General features: G+C 42.3%; 2 protein-coding genes across 4 annotated transcripts in view; both read left to right on the top strand.

Moving 5' to 3' along the window:
- The window catches only part of LOC103123672 (zinc finger protein 709-like), a 418,768-nt gene that overhangs the window by 309,797 nt on the left and 89,132 nt on the right, over positions 1-19,839 (top strand). Inside the window, exons 2-5 of one of the 3 annotated variants that reach the window (XR_009547355.1) lie at positions 3,722-3,849; positions 7,618-7,744; positions 7,911-7,971; positions 10,109-11,575. Coding sequence is in view for 1 of the 3 variants with exons in the window: in XM_060182126.1 (XP_060038109.1) it covers positions 3,835-3,849; positions 7,618-7,744; positions 7,911-7,971; positions 10,109-11,186 (1,281 nt within the window). In the remaining 2 variants the exon portion in view is untranslated. Of the gene's footprint in view, positions 1-3,721; positions 3,850-7,617; positions 7,745-7,910; positions 7,972-10,108; positions 12,120-19,839 lie in introns of those variants that run through there. The other 2 variants (XM_060182126.1, XM_060182125.1) reach the window with 2 other exon arrangements.
- Positions 1-19,839, top strand: part of LOC107523148 (zinc finger protein 14-like) — a 156,889-nt gene that overhangs the window by 48,409 nt on the left and 88,641 nt on the right. The window lies entirely within an intron of this gene.

Here is a 19,839-nt window from a genome sequence, read left to right as displayed (position 1 = left end):
CTTCTACATGGCAGAGTGTGCACTCTACGAGGTGACCTATCTCCTAGTCTCAGCATGCTTCTTTGTTAACTCTAAGAAATCATGGTTCAGCAGGTTTGCAGTGGGGACCAGATAATCACATCTTCAGTCCCCTGTGAGTGCTGATGCTGCTCCTCTAGGCCCATGGGCAGAAGCCTTGTGCTGGGAACCTCCTGTATGTTGTCAACGAAGAAGCAGGCTGGGGCTGGGCGTTAGCTCAGCTGGGAGAGTGCACGTCTTATCTTGAGGATGGAAGCACCATGTAATAACGAAGCTTCATGACCAGTGTGGTGGTGATGTGGTTTTTCTCTATTTCAACTCTTCCTCTTGGTCTCTTATTGACCAACCTCATCTCTTTGTTCCATTCTGTCCCAGCTTCAGTAGCCGACATTAAACCCCATCTCCCAAAGCTTCCTGTGCAACACTGCTGACACCCACAGTTCCAGTACCATTTTCTATTATTACCCATTCATATTTGCCTGTGAAGTCACCTACAGAGAGCAGAGCAGAGCAGGGCTCAGCATGCACACGGTGCCGGCATGCAGCCTGCAGGGCAGCAGAGGCCGCAGCGCTCCAGGAGCCAGGCTGTGAGCAGGCTGCAGAGTGCGGGTTACACGCTGCACAGCCGGCAGCACCAAGTCCCCAGGGTGCAGGGTCACAGCGCTGCACCTCCCATGGCCAAGCAGCAGCGAACAGAGCCAGCAGGAGTCAGCCAACTGGATGAGGAAGCTCGTGGGAGTGTTTTTTTTTAATTAATTTATTTAAGAAAGGAGACATTAACAAAATCAAGGATGGGGGGGTACAACTGCACACAGTTCCCGCCACCCAATCTCCATATCCCATACCCTCCCCAATAGCTTGGGAGCATGAACCCAGGGACCTTGTGGGTTACAGAAGGTGGGGGTGTTTTTAACTGCTGAAGCTTCACTAGCTAGTCAAGGAAGATGTTCATCTGCCTTGTCCTGCTTTAACTGTTCTGCAGGCAGGCACACCCTCTGCAGAAGCTGCTGCTTCTTCTTGCGTTTGCCCTTCTTCCATAGACAGTCAACAGCGTCAGGTTGAAAGCTGTCAGGAGCTGCTTGTTGCTGGCTTTGAAAGTGACTGGGATTCATGTGGATTCAGTCGGCTAGGAAGGATCGTCAGTTTCCCCAATGAATGGGTACTCACAGGATGCACCACGAGATCCAATGCATCCAGAAGCTGATAGGGCAGCATTCCTGTCACTTCGCAATCTCTTGCTTTGATTGGGTCTGAACATTGTCCAATCAGAAGTGTAGTTGTCTGTCTGACAAGGCTATCAACCAATTAGATTCTGAAGCATCGAACATAGACCAATCTGGGTGGCAGGTGGGCGGTGCTGCAAATTGAAAGCAGACACTCCGGGAAGTAAGGCACTCTGGCACTGCGTCTTGTGCTTGTGGCTCCCCTGGCTTTTCTCTACATTTCTCTCAGTGTGGCTCTCATCTGCTGCTGATTTCGACTTTGGGGAAGAGTCTTCAGCAAGTTCTGCACTGCATGGGATATGTGAGTGTGGCTCATGGGGGCTGAGATTGGGAGGGGTTGCTGGAGACTTGCTAGAATATTCCGGGATGCAGCCACGTGTCTGGGCTTCTCCTCCCCATCAGTCTCTATTCTCTGCTGTACACGGAGGCTGGATTCCCCTTGACCTGTTTGATAGTTTTTTGTTTTCCCTTTTTTTGACGCGTAGGATTGGGAGCTACGGAACACAGTGTGTGCTCTTTCATCAGGCCATGGGATCACCATTTACCATTCTTCTTCTCCTCCTCCCCCCCCCCCCCCTCCTACTCCACCATCTTCTTCTCCTTCTCCTTCTCCTTTTTGGTCAGGGCATGGGATCACCATTCATTTCCATTCTTCTTCCTCCTCCTCCCTGCCCCCCCCCCCCTCCCCAGGATCCCGGAATCTGGACCCAGATTTTTAACCCGTGTTGGAGGAGCAAGGAAGGACTTGCTGACCGCAGACAAAATGTCAGATTCCGGAACCAGCATGTTTGTCAGCACCTTGCAGCTTCCAGTTGAATGTATTGCAGCTGTGATTGTTCTGCATTCTTAGTGTCAGGGGTTTCAATAGATAGAAAGTGTTCTAGGACTGAGGTAGGTAGCCGGCCATTATGCAAAGAGATTCTCCTGCCGGAGACTCCAAAGGACCAGATTTTTAAAATTCTTTTTCATTTTTCTTTTTCTTTCTTTTTAAAAAATATGTATTTATGCCCTTTTGTTGCCCTTGCTGTTTTATTGTTGTAGTCATTACTGATGTCTTCGTTGTTGGTTAGGACAGAGAGCAATGGAGAGAAGAGGGGAAGACAGAGAGGGAGAAAGAAAGACACCTGCAGACCTGCTTCACTGCCTGTGAAGCGACTCCCCTGCAGGTGGGGAGCCGGGGACTCCAACCAGGATCCTTAGGCCAGTCCACCCGCTTTGCACCACATGCGTTTAACCCACTCTGCTTCCGCCCGACTACCTAAAAAAATATCTTTATTGGCACTCCCTTGTAATACCTCCTCCTAGCCAAGCTGGATATGGAATGGCGAGTTACCAAACAGAGTGCGCTCTGGTACTCTGAACAAAATTGTAATTCATGATAGATTCAATTTCCAGTGACACCGTGTCGACATGATAGTAGACATCATAAACCCGAAATATGTATTTAAAAAATTGAGATGTTTGATTCCTTTAGCACAGCTATGCTTTGGTGAAGGACACCTGTCTTCTAGTTCTGTCTTTTTCCATTTTTGATCATGATGGATATGAACATGATTTTCTTTGTGTACAAAAATTAAAAAATAAAGTCATTGAAAACAAGAAAATATTTTTATTGGTTGATTTTGGCTGGAGTCAGAGAGAAACTGGAAGGGTAGTGGGAGATAGAGAAGGACAGAGAGATACACAAGGAAGGCTGCTGTTCCAGTCTTGTTGCATAACCATTATTACCCCATCCAGAAAGGAGATTTTCAATAGATCACCTATCAATACATTTTATTATCCCTGAATACTATCATTCTAGTTATCCCTTTTTTTTTTTTTTTTTACTCCTATATATGTATTTGTAGCTAGGATTTGAGGAAAATCAGTCTATTTTAATTTGTTAATAAACCACCAGAGTGTGGATCTTCTCCTGAATTTCCTGGGCAGTTCTCTGCCCTTCTCTATGTCGGCACAGGGCCTCTCCAGTGCTGCTCCAGTCATCAAGGGAGAGTAGCAGTGGAGACTCACAGTTACATTTGGTGAGTCTTAGGGGGTCCTCTCTTCTGTTCAGCAGTCTTTTTGTTAATAAAACTGACTGGAGGTGTTGCCTCAACTTGCAAACTACCAGACTGTTATCAGCCACTCCAGAGTAAATATAGGCTTTTAGCCCCTGCAATCTCTCCCTAGGCTCCTCTCTGCCCTCAAGCCACATGTTTGCCATCACTGTGACTTGGTGGGTTCCCAAGGTAGTCCTAGTCTTGTCTTGTTGCGTTCTCAGGTGATCTTCTTTGCTATTCCTAGTTTACTGAGCAGAGGAGAGGAAGGAGAGGAGAGGAGAGTAGAGGAGAGGAGAGGAGAGGAACACAGTAGTGAACTGCACTTTAGTCCTGCCCCAGACGTCTCCCCCCAATGGGCTTGTCTTTGTTCCTGAATCTCTTCTCTTCACATTGAGAAGCTTGGCATTGGGCCTTCTGTGCATTGCAGTGTCTTCCCTGTAGGTTCAGTGCTTCTCAGAAAAGAGGCCTTGATGGTGGACTAAAGTCCTAGTCTGAAGCTCCTGCTATGAATCCTCTTCATTTTCTGGCCTAAAAGAAAACTGAAAGAGGAAGGAATGGCAGTTTCTCAGGTAAGTGCCATGTTCTACATCTGATTCTCTCCTTTTCCTCCTGAATAAGTTTTTTTAATTTATGAATGTATTATATATGTTATACATGTTTATTTCATTGCTTTTCTATTTGCCTACATATTTCTCTTTCTGCCTACTCTTATCACCAGGGTTCTCACTGGAAGTCAGTGTCTGCACATTGTCACCAGTCTTTGCTACCATGATAGGTATAGATTTAGATAGAGATGAAATAAAAAGAGTGGAGGGAGGGAGAGAAAGTTCAGGAGAAACTACTGTGGCAATGTTCCTCCATTTGTGAAGCTTCCCTTGCAGGTGTTGGGGAGATGAGACTTGAGCCTGGAATCTTGAGCCAGAGGAACATTCTAGGCTGCACTAATTTCAGGACCAGTCTTTCTCAAGTGGCAGAGTAGGGTGACTAAGCCTCCCTTCAGAGAGTAGCGCAGTCCTTGCCATGGCTGCTTTAGTGAGGGCAAGTTGCTGGAGAGCCCCACAAGAGAGCTTATGATGACATTCCTCCTGGGTGTGTCCTGTTACTGTGAAGAGTGGGATCTGTTAGAGGTCTAGGCCCAGTATATATATAGGAATCCAACTGGGACTTCAATGTGTCCTTGACCCTCACTTCCACAGAGCTCTACCCTGCTAGGGAAAGACAGAAATGAGATGCAGGTATGGAATGACTTGTCAATGCCCATGTCCAGTGGAAAAGCAATTACAGAAACCAGAGCTTTCACCTTCTGCTCCCCGTACAGATGTTTGGTCCATACTTCCAGAGAGATAAAGAATAGAGAAAGTCCTAAGGGGGGAGGGGACATGAAACTCCTGTGAGGAGAATTGAATTGTATGGAGTTGTACCTCCCTTATCTCACAATCTTGTCAATCATCATTAAATCACATATAAAAGGTGGGGGGAGGGTAATGGAAATAAAATACCTCTTAAAAGGAAAACATAATCACACAATACATTCCATTTCCTGATTCCTGTTGTTATCTTGAACATGGTCATTGGCAAGTTGATTGATACCCCCAGCCTGTTTCTATCTTTCTCTAGTGAGATACAACTCTGGGGAGTTGATGTTTCAGGACACATTGGTGTGAGGTTCTCTGCCCAGGGAGGTCAAGTTTGTGTCATGGTAGTGTCTACAACTTCATACCCCAAAGGGGATAAGTTATGAAGCAGGACTTTTATTTTTAAGATTTTTTTAAATAAATTTTTTATTGTCTATATGTCAGATAAAGAGAGACAGCTATAAATTATGACAAAGGGGGGGGAGTAAGAATAGAGAGGGAGAGAGACAGAGACCTGAAGCACTGTCTATTTAAGATATAGTTGGTATTAACTAGAGCACTGTTCACCTCCCGCTTATTATGATACACAGGGGTTAAACCTTGAACATTGGACCTTGAAACATCAACCATGAATGCTTTGTATAACTATTCTGCTCTATCCCCAGTCCCAAACTACATCTTTGATGAATACTTGATTTAAGGAATACTTCATTTTTCTGATATTTCAAATGAACAAACATAGCACAACCATCCATCCCTCTTCCCCTGATGTCGTAGGACCTCCCATGTAATGCCATAGTTGAGAACTGGTCTGTGACAAGACATGCATCCTACAATGGTGATCCCACCAAGTTTAAACAAGGTGCCCTTGATAATCTTATGTAAGTGAGTTTATATATATTTTAGGCAAAGAATTAGAGAAGCATGAAGACCACAACACCAAAACTTTCTTCAATTCCATAGGGGCTGGGCTTGGACCCAGTCATGCACCTGGTAAACAGGAGTGCATATATGATATAGAAAACTTACAAGGCCAGTATACCTCCATAACCATCAGCACCCTGGTCCTACTCAATTATTTTCTGCTTAATGATATCCCAGTCCTCAGATGTCACATGGAGAGCTAGAAGCTCTAAAGCAGTGATTCACAAGTGAAAATTAAGTAAGACTGTCAATGACCATATATTGACTCATCAAACTAGAACCTCACTCACTACGCTGAACACCAATAAATTAATGTCGTTTAATACTCTTGGGTTTGAAAAATTGAAAGTCATATCCTTATTTTATTTTATCAGCACTGTTAACAAGGCAATGTCTTGCACAAATGTAATTTCACCTTCCCGGGCTACTTGTTCATTCAGTGACACTACAGCTCTTGAGCTTTCTTTCTTTCAATGGTACCACCCATATGCTGCCAGGTCTGGACCCTGGACCTTATCCATGATCCATGTCAAAGCACAATCTCAAACTGGTAAAATGTCTCTTTGACCCTCTCTTTTTTGTTCTTCATTTATTTATTTTTATTAGTGATTTAGTATTGATTTACATAGTGATACAATAACAAGGGGCAAAATTCCCCTGTCCCCACTTACTTCAACTGGAAACTGCAGTGATTCTTTGTTTTTTTTTTCTTTAAATACTTATTTTATTTATTTATTCCCTTTTGTTGCCCTTGTTTTATTGTTGTAGTTATTATTGTTGTTGTCGTCGTTGGATAGGACAGAGAGAAATAGAGAGAGGAGGGGAAGACAGAGAGGAGGAGAGAAAGATAGACACCTGCAGACATGCTTCACCACCTGTGAAGCGACTCCCCTGCAGGTGGGGAGCCGGGTTTCGAACCCGGGATCCTTATGCCGGTCCTTGTGCTTTGCACCACCTGCACTTAACCCGCTGCGCTATAGCCCGACTCCCAAAATTTATTTCTTTTTTTATATTTATTTATTCCCTTTTTGTTGTCCTTGTTTTATTCTTGTAGGATAAGTTATAGAGAAATACAGAGAGGAAGGGAAGACAGAGAAGGGGAGAGAAAGACATCAGCAGACCTATAGGTGGGGAGCCGGTGCTCGAACCTGGATCCTTCCGCCGGTTCTTGCGCTTTGCACCATGTGTGCCTAACCCACTACGCTACCTCCCTGCAGTGATTCTTTGAAGGTCCCAGGTATGTGTTGACTGTTATTTCTATAACTATATGTAAAAATATATATATATATATTTGTCCATTTTAATTGTCCTGCAATGAATATTAATGCCTAAAGGTCTACAGTCATAAATTTAATCTCCAGGGAGTCGGGTGGTAGCACAGTGGTGGTGCAAAGTGGAAGGACCTGCATAAGGATCCCGGTTTGAACCCCCGGCTCCCCACCTACAGGTGTGTCACTTCACAGGTGGTGTAGCAGGTCAGCAGGTGTCTATCTTTCTATCCTCCTCTCTGTCTTTGTCTCCTCTCTCCATTTCTCTGTCCTATGCATCAACAATGACAAGAATAACGCCAATAATAAAAGAACAAGGTCAACAAAAGAGAATAAATAACTAAATATTTTTGAAAAATTTAATGTCCAGAATCACCAGAAAGCAGAACTGAGCATTGTTCTGTCTCTTTTTATATATATCTTTCATTAGTACATAAATATAATAGCAGGAGCACATGCTAAAATGTCCAGTGCTATAATCACTGTAGCCATCACTGTATCAGCTTTCATGATGTGAGGTATTTGATGATCAAGTCACCAAAGATATATTTGGAGATGAGACAGTCATCAGCTTCATAAACTAAAAACTGGATGGCTAATCTGCTATCACTATGAAGTATTTCATTTATTTCCTTATTTTACCAAGCAGTGCTTAGCTCTGGCATATGGTAGTGTGGGGACTGAACCTAGGACTTCAACCTCAAGCATGAGAGTCTCATTATTACATAACCATTATACTATCTACCACCCTGAAATGTTTTCTCATATAAATACAATGCATACATTTTAGTGCTCAGTGACCCATGAAGACGTAACTGTGATATTCACTCAAGAGGAGTGGGCATTATTAAAACCTTCAGAGAAGAAACTCTACAGAGATGTGATGTGGGAAACCATTGTGAACTTTGTCTCAATAGGTATTTATAATTTTCATTAATTTGTCAAGTAAAAGACCAAAATTGTTTTGCCTACCAATGTAAATGGAGCCACTATTAAGTGACGAGGGTGTGATTGTGATTATGACTGAAGATGAATCAAAAATCCAATATAATTGTATAATTTCTCATACTTTTGTATTTTTAGGCAAATTACAAGGGGACCATTCTACAAAAGAGCAGCATAACCACCAAGGAAGTAAACAAAGGTTTGAGTCACAGTCATCATAAAAAATACTGGTTGAGCACACATGTTACAATGCACAAGGACCCAGGTTCCAACCCCTGCCCTTTCCCTGCAAGGGGAAAGCTTCACAAGTGGTGAAGCAGGAATGCAGGTGTCTCTCTGCTTTTCTCCCTCTCTATCTCCTCCTTCCCTCTCAATTTGTGGCTGTCTCTATCCAATAAGTAAGTAAAGATAATTTTAAAAAGTTTTTAAAGTTTCAACACAAAGACAAAACTTGCTATTAAAAAGGTAGTTCAGGGGGTCGGGTGGTGGCGCAGTGGGTAAGCGCATGTGGCGCAAAGCGCAAAGACCTGTGTAAGGATCCCGGTTCGAGCCCCTGGTTCCCCACCTACAGGGGAGTCGCTTCACAGGCGGTGAAGCAGGTCTGCAGGTATCTGTCTTTCTCTCCCCCACTCTGTCTTCCCCTCCTCTCTCCATTTCTCTCTGTCCTATCCAACAACGAATAGCGTCAATAAGGACAATAATAATGACCACAACGAGGCTACAACAACAAGGGCAAAAATAGGGGGAAAAATGGCCTGCAGGAAGGGTGGATTCATGGTGCAGGCACCGAGGCCAGCAATAACCCTAGAGGGACCAAAAAAAAAAAAAAAAAAAAAAGGTAGTTCAGTTAAATACAGAATACTGGGAGTCGGGCTGTAGTGCAGTGGGCTAAGCGCAGGTGGCGCAAAGCACAAGGACCGGCATAAGGATGCCGGTTCGAACCCCGGCTCCCCACCTGCAGGGGAGTCGCTTCACAGGCGGTTAAGCAGGTCTGCAGGTGTCTATCTTTCTCTCCTCCTCTCTGTCTTCCCCTCCCTCTCTCCATTTCTCTCTGTCCTATCCAACAACGACAACAACAATAATAACTACAACAATAAAACAAGGGCAACAAAAGGGAATAAATAAATAAAATAAATATAAAAAAATACAGAACACTCATAAATATATGACTGCTTGTGACTTAATCCATTTGTGTGTTATATAAACAATTGTGGTGTTTACCTATTTTTTGGAGAGCTTTTTAAATTTTTTAAAATTTTTATTTATTTATTTATTTATTTACTTATTCATTCCTTTTGTTGCCCTTGTTGTTTTATTGTTGTAGTAATTATTGATGTCATTGTTGTTGGATAGGACAGAGAGAAATGGAGAGAGGAGGGGAAGACAGAGAGGGGGAGAGAAAGACACCTGCAGACCTGCTTCCCCGCTTGTGAAGTGACTCCCATGCAGGTGGGGAGCCGGGGGCTCGAAAGGGGATCCTTCCGCTGGTCCTTGTGCTTAGCGCCACCTGCGCTTAACCTGCTGCGCTACCGCCTGACTCCCTAGCTTTTTAAATTTTTATCTGTGGGAGCCTTTTAGTTTATTTTTTGTCATTGTCACTATACAGTTTTTTAAAAATTTATTTCCCCTTTTGTTGCCCTTGTTTATTCATTGTTGTTGTAGTTACTGTTATTATTATTGATGTTGTCATTGTTAGATAGTTCAGCGAGAAAGAAATGGAGAGAGGAGCGGAAGACAGAGGAGGAGTGAAAGATAGACACCTAGTGCCCTGCTTCACCGCCTCTGAAACAAGTCCACTGGAGGTGAGGAGCCATGGGCTTCAACCAGGATTCTTCCACCAGTCCTTTCACTTTGCTCCATGTGCACTTAACCTGCTGAGCTATCGCCCGTCTTGTGTATAAAAATTTTAAACCTGGAGTCCAGCGGTAGCGCAGTGCATTAAGCCCAGGTGGTGCAAAGTGCAAGGACAGGCGTAAGGATAAAGGTTGGACGCCTGACTCTCCACCTGCAGGGGAGTTGCTTCACAGGTGGTGAAGCAGGTCTGCAGGTGTCTAGCTTTCCTCCCCTTCTCGGTCTTCCCCTCCTCTCTCCATTTCTCCCTGTCCTATCCAACAATAACAGCAGTAACAACAACAATAATAACTTCAACAATAAAACAACAAGGGCAACAAAAGGGAATAAATAAGTTAATAAATAGTAAAAAAAAAATTTTAAGTCAAGTGTATTGATAAATTCTGTGGGTTTGTTATATATGATAATGACCTGCATTTTCATTTAAAATTGAGTTTTGTTTGTATTTGTTAAACTCTCATTAAATATTTCTCACTGCTTTACAGCAATATAGTCAAAATCACTGAAGCCAAAGAAAGAAGTCAAGATGGTGAACAACCTGAAGAACGTGAAGTAGACAATCAAGTATTCACTTATTCTAGTTATCTTCAAAAGCAGAAAATAATTCCCATTGTAGAGAAATCTTATGAATGTAAACAATGTGATAAAACATTCAGGCGATGCCCTGATCTTCGGAAACATGAAAGAACACACAATGGAAAGAAACCCTTTGAATGTAAACAGTGTAGTAAAACATTCAGTCAATCCCATAGTCTTCAGATACATGGAAGAATTCACAATGGAGAGAAGACCTATGAATATAAACAATATACTAAAACATTCCGTCAATCAAGTCATCTTCGGACACGTGAAAGAATTCACAATGGAGAGAAACCCTACAAATGTAAACAATGTACTAAAACATTCAGTCATTTATCTAATCTTCGAACACATGAAAGAATTCACACTGGAGAAAAACCCTATGGATGTAAACAATGTTCTAAAACATTCACTCAATTAGGTAATCTTCGAATACATGAAAGAATTCACAGTGGAGAAAAACCCTATGAATGTAAAAAATGTACTAAAACATTCAGTCAATCAAGTCATCTTCGGACACATGAAAGAACTCACAAGGAAGAGAAACCCTACAAATGTAAACACTGTACTAAAACATTCATACTTTCCTCTTCTCTTTGGACCCATGAATTGACTCATAATGGAGATAAATCCTATGAATGTCAACAATGTCATAAAACATTTAGATTTTACAGTTCTCTTGAGACTCATGAAAGAATTCACAGTGGTGAAAAACCCTATGGATGTAAACAATGTTCTAAAACATTCAATCGATTAGGTAATCTTCGATTACATGAAAGAATTCACACTGGAGAAAAACCCTATGAATGTAAACAATGTTCTAAAACATTCAGTCAGTTATCTAATCTTCGAACACATGAAAGAATTCACACTGGAGAAAAACCCTATGAATGTAAACAATGTTCTAAAATATTCACTCAATCAGGTAATCTTCGAATACATGAAAGAATTCACAATGGAGAAAAACCCCATGAATGTAAATAATGTAGTAAAACATTCAGTCAATCATGTTCTCTTCAGACACATGAAAGAACTCACAGTACAAAGAAACCTTATAAATGTACACAATGTAATAAAACATTCAGAGATTCCAGTCCTTTTAGGAGACATGAAAGATCTCACAGTGGAGAGAAACCTTATGAATGTACACAATGTAGTAAAAGGTTCCATTGTTCCCGTTATCATCAGAGACATGAAAAACTCACAGTACAGAGAATAATTATGAATGCGAACAAAGTAGTAAAATCCCAGAATGTCCCTCTACTCTTAAGGTATATGAAAGAAGGCACAGAGAGAAACCCTATGAATGTGAAGAATACAGTCAAGCTTTCCATTATGTCACTACTAATTGAGCATATGAAAATAGGCACCATGTCAATGAGAGTCAAATCAGTAATCTTGGAACAAACGAAATCGCTGACAGTGGAGAGAAATAATGACATTTTAAATGATTGGAGATTACAGTTCGATATGAACAAGTGAACACACCTGTGACTATTATATAAATGTAAGGAATTTAAGCATTTTAATTGTAATATGAGAAGCGTTTATGGTACATAAACTTTAATAAATTTGAATACTGATTAAATATTCTAATAGACTGACATTTTCACACATCTGAATTACTAACATTAGAAAAAATATCAGTGTAGTAGACCTTATAGAAATACATTATTCAACTACTAAATAATTCATACTGAAGTAAACTTATTGAATGTAAATCTGTTAAATAGTAATAGGTACGTTGTGAACCTTTATATTTTTTGCAGAAGTTGTATCTATCTTGTGGAAAAGTACTTTTGTTCTATAATTTTGATTCTCAGGTTATAAGCAGTGAAGGAGGGCTTCAGATGTCTCTGCCCTCTTTCCACTCAATTTTTATCTACCTATCAAAGTAAATAAAAGTTTTAAAAATGAGTATTCCTATGTCTTCAATCTTTTGCAAGACTTTTGAAAGTAGAGGTATTAGTTCTTCCTTGAAGGCTTTGTAGAATTCATTTTGAAAACCATCTTGTCCAGGACTTTTATTCTTGGGAAGGAGTTTGACAACTATTTCAATTTCATGGCTGTGTTATGCCTGTTCATTGTATCTAGTTCCTCTTACTTATTTTGGAAGTTTTTAGGTATCTAGGAAATCGTCCATTTCTTCCAGGTTCTGTAGCTTGATGGCTTAGAGTTGTTCAATAGAAGCCTCGCATGATATGTTAAGTTTCTGCAGTGTCTGTTGTGCTCCCTCTTTATTTACTATCCCGTTTATTATTATTATTTTTATTTAAGAAAGGATTAATTAACAAAACCATAGGGTAGGAGGGGTACAACTCCACACAATTCCCACCACCCAATCTCCATATCCCATCCCCTCCCCTGATAGCTTTCCCACTCTATCCCTCTGGGAGCATGGACCCAGGGTCATTGTGGGTTGTAGAAGGTGGAACGTCTGGCTTCTGTAATTGCTTTCCCACTGAACATGGGCATTGACTGGTTGGTTCATACTCCCAGTCTGCCTCTCTCTTTCCCTAGTAGGGTGGGTCTCTGGGGAAGCAGAGTCCAGGACACATTGGTGGGGTCTTCAGTCCAGGGAAGCCTGGCCGGCATCCTGATGGCATCTGGAACCTGGTGGCTGAAAAGAGAGTTAACATACAAAGCCAAACAAATTGTTGAGCAATTACTATACCGTTTATTTTGTTCTTCTCCCCCTTTTTTTTTTTTTTTTTTGGTGATTGGGGCTAACGATTTGTCGATTTCGTTCACTCTTTTGAAGAACCAACGTTTACTTTCATTGGTCTTTTGTATGGTTTTTTTTCTTTTTTAAGAATTTATTTATTTATGAGAAAGATAGCAGGAGAGAAAGAAGCAGACATCACTCTGATACATGTGATGTCATGGATTGAACTCGTGACCTCATGGTGCAGTGGGTAAAGTGTTGAGAGTCCAACACTTCATCCACTGCACCACCTCTTGGACCACTGGTTTTCTTATTTTCAGTGTTATTTATTTCCACCCTAACTTTAGTTAGATGTTAATAATTGTTACATCCTCTTGGTTGACTGATCCTCTAAACATTAAGTCATGTCCATTCCTATCATTTTAAATATTATTTAATTTAACGTCTATGGAGTCAGATATGAGTATTATTGTTGCTGCCCTTTTTTGTGGCCATTGGCTTGTATGGTTTTCCAGCCTTTCACTTTGGGTCTGTTTGTCTTGCTGAGTTAGGAGTGTTTCCTCTGGACAGCATGTTGTTTGGTTGTGTTTTACGATCCATCTTCCTACTCTGTGCCTTTAAAGAGGAAACTTCAGGCCAGTGACATTTATTGATATTATAGATTGAAGATATTTTAGCGCCATTCTTGTAGATTGTTCTGATATATAGCATATTTATGGTGGTCTGACTGTTTATAGAAGAACTTTCAAAAGTTCTTGCAGCACAGGCTTGGTGATAGTTGATTCTTTCAACTGTTCTTGACTGAGAAGTTTTTCATGCCTCCATCTAGTCTGAATGACAGTCTAGCAGGATACAGTAGTCTTGGTTGAAAGCCTTTCTCATTGAGCACTCGGTAGATATCTTGCCATTCTGTTCTGCCCTTTATTGTTTGTGTGGGGAAGTCTGCTGCTAATCTTAATGGGTTTTCCTCTGTAGATGACTCTTTGTTTTTCTATTGCAGCCTTTAGGATCCGTTCTGTATCCTTATTTTTTTCCATTCTCAATATGGTGTGTCTTGGTGTCTTTAAGTCTGGTTTAATTCTGTTGGGGACCCTCTGGGTCCTTGAACCTTGATTTCTTTGATATATCTAGACTAGAGAAGTTCTCGGTTATATCCTGGGAATGGTTTTTCCCCCTCCCTCTCTGCCTCTGGTAAGCCAATAATAACTATATATATATATATTTTAATTGGGGAATTAATGTTTTACATTCAACAGTAAGTATAATAGTTTGTACATGCATAACATTTCCCCAGTTTCCCATATAACAATACAACCCCCACTATGTCCTCTGAATCCTTGGACCTGTTGTATTCTCCCCAACCACCCACCCCAGAGTCTTTTACTTGGTGTGATACACTGATACACCAATTCCAATTCAGGTTCTACTTCTGTTTTCTTTTTTGATCTTGTTTTTCAACTTCTGCCTGAGAGTGAGATCATCCCATATTCATCCTTCTGTTTCTGACTTATTTCACTCAACATAATTTTTTCAAGGTCCATCTAAGATCGGCTGAACATGGTGAAGTCACCATTTTTATAGCTGAGTAGTATTCCATTGTGTATATATACCACAACTTGCTCAGCCACTCATCTGTTGTTGGACACCTGGGTTGCTTCCATGTTTTGGCTATTACAAATTGTGCTGCCAAGAACATATGTGTACACAGATCTTTTTGGATGGATGTGTTGTATTCCTTAGGATATATCCCCAGGAGAGGAATTGCAGGGTCATAGGGTAGGTCCATTTCTAGCCTTCTGAGAGTTCTCCAGACTGTTCTCCACAGAGGTTGGACCCATTGACATTCCCACCAGCAGTGTAGGAGGGTTCCTTTGACCCCACACCCTCTCCAGCATTTGCTGCTGTTACCTTTTCTGATGTATGACATTCTCAAGAGTGAAATGGCATCTCATTGTTGTCTTTATTTGCATTTCTCTGACAATCAGAGACTAGGAGGATTTTTTTCATCTGTTTCTCGGCCTTTTGTATCTCTTCTGTGGTGAATATTCTGTCCATGTCCTCCCCCCATTTTTGGATGGGGTTATTTGTTGTCTTGTTGTTGAGTTTGGCAAGCTCTTTATATATGTTGGTTATTAAACTCTTATCTGATGTATGGCATGTAAAGATCTCCCATTCTGTGAGGGGTCTCTTGGTTTGGGTAGTGGTTTCTTTTGCTGTGCAGAAGCTTTTTAATTTGATGTAGTCCCATAGGTTTATACTTGCCTTAGTCTTCTTTGTAATTGCATTTATTTCATTGAAGATATCTTTGAAATTTATGTGGAAAAGAGTTCTGCCAATATTGTCTTCTAAGTATCTGATAGTTAGTGGTCTAACATCCAAGTCCTTGATCCACGTGGAATTTACTTTTGTATTTGGTGAAATACAGTGGTTCAGTTTCATTCTTCTGCATGTTTCAACCAATTGCTTCCAACACCATTTGTTGAAGAGACTCTGCTTTCCCTACTTAGTAGTCTGAGCCCCTTTGTCAAAGATTAGATGTCCATAGGTGTGGGAGCTCACTTCTGGGCTCTCAATTCTATGCCACTGGTCAGTGTGTCTATTCATGTCCCAGTACCAAGCAGTTTTGATGACAATGGCCCTATAATACAGTTTGAGATCTGGGAGTGTGATGACTCCAGTTCTGTTCTTTTTTCTCAAGATTGTGTTGGCAATTCTAGGTCTTCTCTGGTTCGAGATAAACATTTGTAGCATTTGTTCTATTCTCCTAAAAAATGTGGTTGGGATCTTGATGGGGATAGCATTAAATTTGTAGATGGCTCTGGGTTGTATATTCATTTTGATGATGTTAATTCTACCAACCCATGAACATGGAATATCTTTCCACTTCTTTGTGTCTTTTTCAATTTCCTTGAGTAGCGACTCATAATTTTCAGTATCCAAGTCTTTCACTTCTTTGATTAGGTTTACTCCTAGATATTTTATTGTTTTTGTTGCTATAGTAAAAGGAATTGATTTCTGGGTTTCAATTTCTTCTAGCTTAGTGTTTGCATAGAGGAATGCCACTGACTTTTGAATGTTACTTTTGTAGCCTGACACCTTACTGTATTTCCTGATGATTTCCAAAAGCTTCTTGCTGGATTCCTTAGGTTTTTCTGTGTAAACTATCATGTCATCTGCAAACAGGGAAAGTTTGACTTCTCTTTCAATCTGTATCCCTTTCATTCCTTGGTCCTGCCTGATTGCTATGGCAAGAGCTTCCAACACTATATTGAATAGTAATGGTGATAGTGGGCATCCCTATCTAGTACCTGATCTGAGTGGAAATGCTTCCAGGTTTTCACCATTTAGTATGATGTTGGCTGTAGGTTTGCTATATATAGACTCCACTATCATCAGGAATTTTCCATCTATTCCCATTTAAAAAAAAATTTTTTTTAATGTTTATTTGCTGGATAGAGACAGTCAGAAATTTAGAGGGAAGGGGTGATAGAGTGGGATAGAGACAGAGAGACACCTGCAGCACTGCTTCACCACTTCTGAAGCTTTCCCGCTGCAGGTGGGGTCCAGGGGCTCGAACCGGATCCTTACACACTGTAACATGTGCACTCAACCAGGTGCGCCACCACCTGGCCCCCTATTCCAATTTTTGGTAGTGTTTTGATCATAAAGGGATGTTGTATTTTGTCAAAGGCTTTCTCTGCATCTATTGATATGACCATGTGGTTTTTGGTCTTGCTTTTGTTGATGTGGTGGATCACATTGATTGATTTATGTCTATGAAACTAACCTTGCATGCCTGGGATAAAGCCCACTTGGTCATGGATCTGGGAGATCTGCACTCTCCCAGATTATGTCAATGTGAAGCTCAAGGGGGCCAAGGGCAGAAACATATGCACGCACACACATACACAGAGGGAGAGAGAGAGAAGACAGAGAGAGAGAGAGAGAGAGAGAGAGAGAGAGGCACAGAACCACACAGGATCCAGGACATGAACTCCCCACTGCCCCCTCACCCCGGCTCCCTCCAGAGTCACTTACTTTGGGGCAATTCGTCTTACGAACACTTTTACTCTTTATTGGACGGAGTATTCCTGAGATACCTATTCAGGTGACAAGCCTTGACTAAGCTCAGAACAGGAGTAAGAACATCAGCAGCAGGACAAGGAGGTGACACACCTGGTTTAGTCCAATGTGCAAGTGCCTGGGTTCAGCTCCCAGTCCCACCTGCTCGTGGTAAGTTTCAGAAACAGTGAAGCACTGCTATAGCTGTCTCTTTCCTTATTTTTCTTCTATATTTATTTATTATTGGATAGACACAGAGAAATTGAGAGGGGAGGGAAAGATAGAGGGAGAGAGACAGAGACACCTGTAGCCCTGCTTCACCACTCATGTAATTTTCCCCTACAGGTGAAGAACAGGGGCTTGAACCTGCAGCCTTGTGCGGTGTAATGTGTGTGTTTAAGCAGGTTAGACACCACCTTGCCCCTAGCTGTCTCTTTCCATTATCTTCCCTTCCCATCTCAATTTCCCTGTGTCCTATGAAATAAAGTAAATAAACCTTAAAATAAAAATGAATGGGAGTCGGGCGGTAGCGCTGAGGGTTAAAGTTGAAGAGGTATGCCCATTACAGCACAACAGGAGAGCATATGGCTTATAAGCTTTTTTGGGCTTTCTCCCATCTGAGCTGTAGTCCACACAAAACTCAGAGAAGGTATCAATTGAGGCTCCTCTAGGCCCAGGAACAGAAAGCTTGTGCTGGGAACCTCCTGTATGTTGTCAACCAAAAAGCAAGCTGAGGCTGGGCATTAGCGCAGCTGGGAGAGTGCAGGTCTTGTCTTGAGGATGGAAGCATCATGTAATAACGAAGCTTCATGACCAGTGTGGTGGTGATGTGGTTTTTCTCTATTTCAACTCTTCCTCTTGGTCTCTTATTGACCAACCTCATCTCTTTGTTCCATTCTGTCCCAGCTTCAGGTAGCCGACATTAAACCCCATCTCCCAAAGCTTCCTGTGCAACGCTGCTGATACTCACAGTTTCAATACAATTTTCTTTTATTATCCATTCATGTTTGCCTTGAACTCACCTACAGAGAGCAGAGCAGAGCAGGGCTCAGCATGCACAAGGTGCCGGCATGCAGCCTGCAGGGCAGCAGAGGCCGCAGCTCTCCAGGAGCCAGGCTGTGAGCAGGCTGCATAGTGCGGGTTACATGCTGCACAGCCCGCAGCACCAAGTGCCCAGGGTGCGGGGTCACAGCGCTGCACCTCCCATGGCCAAGCACATCGAACAGTGCGAGCTGGAGTCAGCTAACTGGATGAGGAAGCTGGTGTGAGTGTTTTTTTTTTTTTAATTTATTTATTTAAGAAAGGAGACATTAACAAAATCAAGGATGGGGGGGGTACAACTGCACACAGTTCCCGCCACCCAATCTCCATATCCCATACCCTCCCCAATAGCTTTCCCATTCTCTATCCCTCTGGGAGCATGAAGCCTGGGTCCTTGTGGGTTGCAGAAGGTGGGGGTGTTTTCAACTGCTGAAGCTTCTCTACTGCTAGTTCATCTGCCTTGTCCTGCTTTAACTGTTCTGCAGCAGGCAGGCACACCCTCTGTAGAAGCTGATAGGGCAGCATTTCTGTCACTTCGCAATCTCTGGTTTTGATTGGGTCTGAACATTGTCCAATCAGAAGTGTAGTTGTCTGTGTGATAAGGGCATCAACCAATTAGACTCTGAAGCATAGAACATAGACCAATCTGGGCGGCAGGTGGGCGGTGCTGCAAATTGAAAGCAGACACTCCAGAAAGTAAGGCACTCTGGTGCTCCATGTACTTATGGCTCCCCCAGCTTTTCTCTACTTTTCTCTCAGTGTGGCTCTCATCTGCTGCTGATTTGGCCCTTGGGGAAGAGTCTTCAGTAAGTTCTGCACTGGATGGGATATCGTGTGTGTGGCTCATCTTGACTAAGATTGGGAGGGGTTGCTACAATATTCTGGGATGCAGCCACGTGTCTGGGGCTCTTCGTCCACGTCAGTCTATCATCTCAGGCATCCAGGGAGGCTGGATTCCCCTTGACCTGCTTTGATAGTTTTTTGTTTTCCTTTTTTTTTTGACGCGTAGGACTGGGAGCTACGGAACACTGAGTGCTCTTTGGTCAGGGCATGGGATCACCATTTCCGTTTTTTTTTTCCTTCTCCTCTTCCTCCCCCTCTTCTCTTTTATCCCCCTTCTCCCCCTCCTTCTCTCTTCCTCCCACCCCCTCCTTCTTCTTCTTCCTCTCCCAGTGGATGGGGGCAGAGTTCCAGAATCCAGTCGCTTTCTCTACTGAGGATCCCGGAATCTGGACCCAGATTTTTAACCCATGTTGGAGGAGCAAGGAAGGACTTGCTGACCGCAGACAAAATGTCAGATTCCGGAACCAGCATGTTTGTCAGCACCTTGCAGCTTCCAGTTGAGTCCATTGCAGCTGTGATTTTCTGCCTTCTTAGTGTCAGGGGTTTCAGTAGATTGAAAGTATTCTAGCACGGAGGTAGGTAGCCGGCCATTTTGCAAAGAGATTCTCCTGCCGGAGACTCCAAAGGACCAGATTTTTAAAATTCTTTTTCATTTTTCTTTTTCTTTCTTTTAAAAAATATTTATTTATGCCCTTTTGATGTCCTTGCTGTTTTATTGTTGTAGTCATTATTGATATCGTCGTTATTGGTTAGGACATAGAGAAATGGAGAGAAGAGGGGAAGACAGAGAGGGAGAAAGAAAGTCACCTGCAGACCTGCTTCACTGCCTGTGAAGCGATTCCCCTGCAGCTGGGGACTCCAACCGGGATCCAGTCCTTGCGCTTTGCACCACGTGAGCTTAACCCGCTGCTATACCGCCCGACTCCCCCCAAAATATCTTTATTGGCACTCCCTTGTAATACCTCCTCCTAGCCAAGCTGGATATGGAATGGCGAGTTACCAAACAGAGTGCGCTCTGGTACTCTG

The sequence above is a fragment of the Erinaceus europaeus genome, chromosome 23 (assembly GCF_950295315.1).
Source record: "Erinaceus europaeus chromosome 23, mEriEur2.1, whole genome shotgun sequence".
NCBI classification, from domain to species: domain Eukaryota; kingdom Metazoa; phylum Chordata; class Mammalia; order Eulipotyphla; family Erinaceidae; genus Erinaceus; species Erinaceus europaeus.
The sequence above is the reverse complement of the archived record's forward strand: the minus strand, read 5'-3'. Positions and strand labels throughout refer to the sequence as shown.